Consider the following 3422-nt stretch of genomic DNA (forward strand, 5'->3'; position numbering starts at 1 on the left):
TTACTCGTTTTTTATTATCTCTTCTGTTGATGGTTTCAGAGGCTATAGTCGTCGTTCTACAGTCGGCGAAAAAAGATGTCTACCTGGCTCTCTCACAATGTGATCTCAAGATCAAGCTGGACTTTGTTTCGATCAACGACGACCAGGACTTGGGAACTGCTGACTCTCTGCGTCTCATCGCTGACAAGATTGAGGTGACTGCATATCTTGATGTTTTGCTCAGTAAACTCGTTTGGTAGGTGCACATCACTCTATGATGCCCTTCACCATGAGCTTGGCATCCTTGTGGCAAGATATTACTAAAAAACGTAGATGTACAATCTACAGTTCAATGTTTAGTTAATATTTGTTGATAATAACGGTTGATTTTGTCTCAGAAAATTATGGTACGGTTGTTAGTTGTATTGCCGGTGCTTAAATGTGGGCTTGTGCGTAAGTGAGCATGTTGCTGTGTCTGCATGTTTTATCTTTTGGGTTTTTTTTCCTGGTAATTGCGCTAATTCGCCGTTGCCGCGAACGTTTCAGCGTGATGTCATCGTCATCAGCTGTGATCTCATCTGCGACGTACAGCTCCACCTGTTGGCAGACGTTCATCGGTCCCACGATGCCACCATCACGGCATTGCTCGCTCCGCTTCCCAAGGGTTTTGCCGAGGCAGTGGGACCTGGTCCGAAGTCTAAGCGGCGATCAGGTCTGGTAGTTACCTCGCAACCTTCACATGTACGTGGGCATTTAGCATTAGAATGCGACGAGGCCGAATTTTGGTTATCGCAACGCGTCAGACTCGTGCAATCTTAAAATATCCTCACGTCATATCTGATGACTGCAGTTTTTTGTCTGGGCTGCAAATTTTAATACCCTTTATAATAACTTATAAAAGTAATATTTATCAGTCATGTCAGTGGGCTCTATATATCAGTAGTTAGTGATGGAATGAAAACAATCTAGATTCCCAAATAACACTCTCGAGTATCGTCATGGGTTTCATTGTGCATCTGCAGAGAAAGATCTGATAGGTTTGCATGGTGAGGACAGTAGGATCGTAATGATGGGGTCAGAGGCCGACTTTGAAGAAAATATTTCACTACGGCGATCAATATTAAAGAGGTAAGTGGATCTATGGAAGATAATGACTATGGAGGAAGAGCAGTTTCAAGTGCAGAGACTCCCCGACTTACGAACTGGTTCGGTTCCGAGCGGTCGTTCGTAAGTCGATTGGTTTGTAAGTCGAACATATGTACGTACGTATACAGTATTGTACAGTAGTGTAGTATATGTACGTGTGAACATCGAGTAACCTAGATTTGTACATAGTGTAAACATACGTGAACACAGGAGTTGGCGAAAGTTAAAATCAGGGGTGGGGGGCGATTGTGTCTTTTTATTCACCAATATTGACATTATACACTAATGGAGGCAGGGCAAATTGTTCGTATCATCGAAAGTTCGTAACTTGAATGTTCGTAAGTCGGGGAGTCTATATGTAGCTTATTGTAGTAAGAAACCATTTCGTGCTGAAGCTATCAAAAAAATCTCAGTGCCAAATAAAACGTGATCACGGGTTTTTCCGTGTGTGCTGTGGTAAAATTTGAGCCCTGGTTAAGGCATGAGTGAAGAGAGACTGTCTAGTTTAAGGCAATCTGGAATAATTACTAAACGTGCATTTTGATTGTGTATTGCAGGTTTCCAAATATCACGATATATTCAAGTTTAACAGATGGTCACCTTTATATCATGAAAAAGTCAGTTGTGGAATTTCTAGCATCTAAACCGTAAGTTTGGCTGAACAGCTGTACTAAAACTTTGCCATCCTACACTAATGGAGAATTCTGATTGTACTTATAATTGTGATTCTCTATAAAACATGTTTTAATTCTACTATATATGAAGATAGCTATATGAAGCTATAAGAATTAAGCTTTCAACTATTACTAGTACCTAACTAATATTGTATGCTTGAACGTGAGATTTTACATTTCAACTGTTCTGAGAACTTTATAGCATTTTTATCTTCCTTACGCAGAAAAATTGGTACATTAAAAGGAGAGCTGCTGCCATACTTTGTAAAGAAACAGTTTTCCACAAAGAAGACTACTGATGTTTCACCAACAGATGGCTCTGTTGTAGAAGTTCCTATTCCTGGTACGATGCATAGTATTTTATTACTGGCAATTTGCTGTGCACTCTTCCTATGACATAATAATTACACCACAATTAAACGTACAGGCATGTTAAAACTGCAAGAATATATGCAATTACCTGATATGTGTTAAAATAAATAATTATGTGATGCAATTCATCATGTTAATGATATCGGCGGAGAGTGGACCGAAGGAAATCTTTCGAAAAAAAGATGGCCGCGCTAACGAACAATTTCTCCATGCTCAGATATATTCAGCCACCAGGAGGAGAATAAATTGGAACGATTGGGCAAAGAGATGTCGTCCTCGTCCCGCGTCGGTGATATCGTGGCAACGGGCAGCGGCATCCGTTGCTATGCCTACATCACACAGGATGCTTTCTGCGTGAGAACAAACACAATGGCTGCCTACTGTGAGATGAACAGACAGGTACACTAGCTCCCTCTGGTGGATGGATTAATCAATTAATCAGGAAGCGCATTCCATTTACTTTTATCTCGTACACCTTCCAGTTCGTTCTCATTCTCTCTATAACATTGCTGTGGACAACTTAGATTCTATGCTCTTCAGTCCTTCTATACGGGGAACATTTGACAGCAGAGTGTATGGAAAAGTAACGAGAGACTGGGTGTGTATATATTTCAGGTGACGAAGTTCCTCAAATCGGTTGTTTCTGAGAAGCAGTTTGTTAGTTCGTCTGCTAACGTCAATTCGAAGGCGCAGGTAAACGACCCTATCAAAATTTTGCCATGTTGACCGTGTGTGTGGTGGGGGCGTCCTCTGGTGGTGCATTCCTTGCTGTGTCTCCCTCCCTTGCTATCACATTGTCATTCACTTTTCCATTGTCCCACACCCATATTAGCTCCTTGTTATCTTCCCGCTATTGTTACTCGTTGCCAAACTGATAGATTCCCTCAATGGATTTAGTGATATACTAAGCAGACACCATGTTATTGTGAAAGTCGGGTGTCAATATAATTTAACCTGTCACTGTATGTATGTATGTGTGTCAGGGGTTAATAATGTGAATAATTTGTCATGTGTATCCATATATTCAGGTTGGTCATGACAGCATGGTGGGAGAGGGAGCCACTGTGGGCGAAAGGGCATCAGTGAAGCGGTCCATTGTGGGCCACCACTGCGACATTGGAGAAAAGGTCAAGATTGCTAATTCACTCATCATGAATCATGCAACAGTAAAAGAAGGGTGAGCATTATTTCTTTGTATCGCTTTCTCTCTCTCTCTCTCTCTCTCTCTCTCTCTCTCTCTCTCTCTCTCTC

The 3422-nt window shown here is 41.4% G+C and overlaps 1 protein-coding gene across 1 annotated transcript in view; it reads left to right on the forward strand.

Annotated features, from left to right (window-relative positions):
- Nucleotides 1-3422, forward strand: part of LOC106813965 (translation initiation factor eIF-2B subunit gamma-like) — a 6121-nt gene that overhangs the window by 1222 nt on the left and 1477 nt on the right. The window contains exons 3-10 of the mRNA XM_014818223.1: nucleotides 40-194; nucleotides 526-691; nucleotides 1002-1107; nucleotides 1683-1772; nucleotides 2024-2142; nucleotides 2389-2570; nucleotides 2787-2864; nucleotides 3200-3348. Of these exons, the coding sequence (XP_014673709.1) occupies nucleotides 40-194; nucleotides 526-691; nucleotides 1002-1107; nucleotides 1683-1772; nucleotides 2024-2142; nucleotides 2389-2570; nucleotides 2787-2864; nucleotides 3200-3348 (1045 nt within the window). The remainder of the gene's footprint in view (nucleotides 1-39; nucleotides 195-525; nucleotides 692-1001; nucleotides 1108-1682; nucleotides 1773-2023; nucleotides 2143-2388; nucleotides 2571-2786; nucleotides 2865-3199; nucleotides 3349-3422) is intronic.

Source organism: Priapulus caudatus, unplaced genomic scaffold, assembly GCF_000485595.1.
Source record: "Priapulus caudatus unplaced genomic scaffold, Priapulus_caudatus-5.0.1 Scaffold849, whole genome shotgun sequence".
NCBI classification, from domain to species: Eukaryota; Metazoa; Priapulida; class Priapulimorpha; order Priapulimorphida; family Priapulidae; genus Priapulus; species Priapulus caudatus.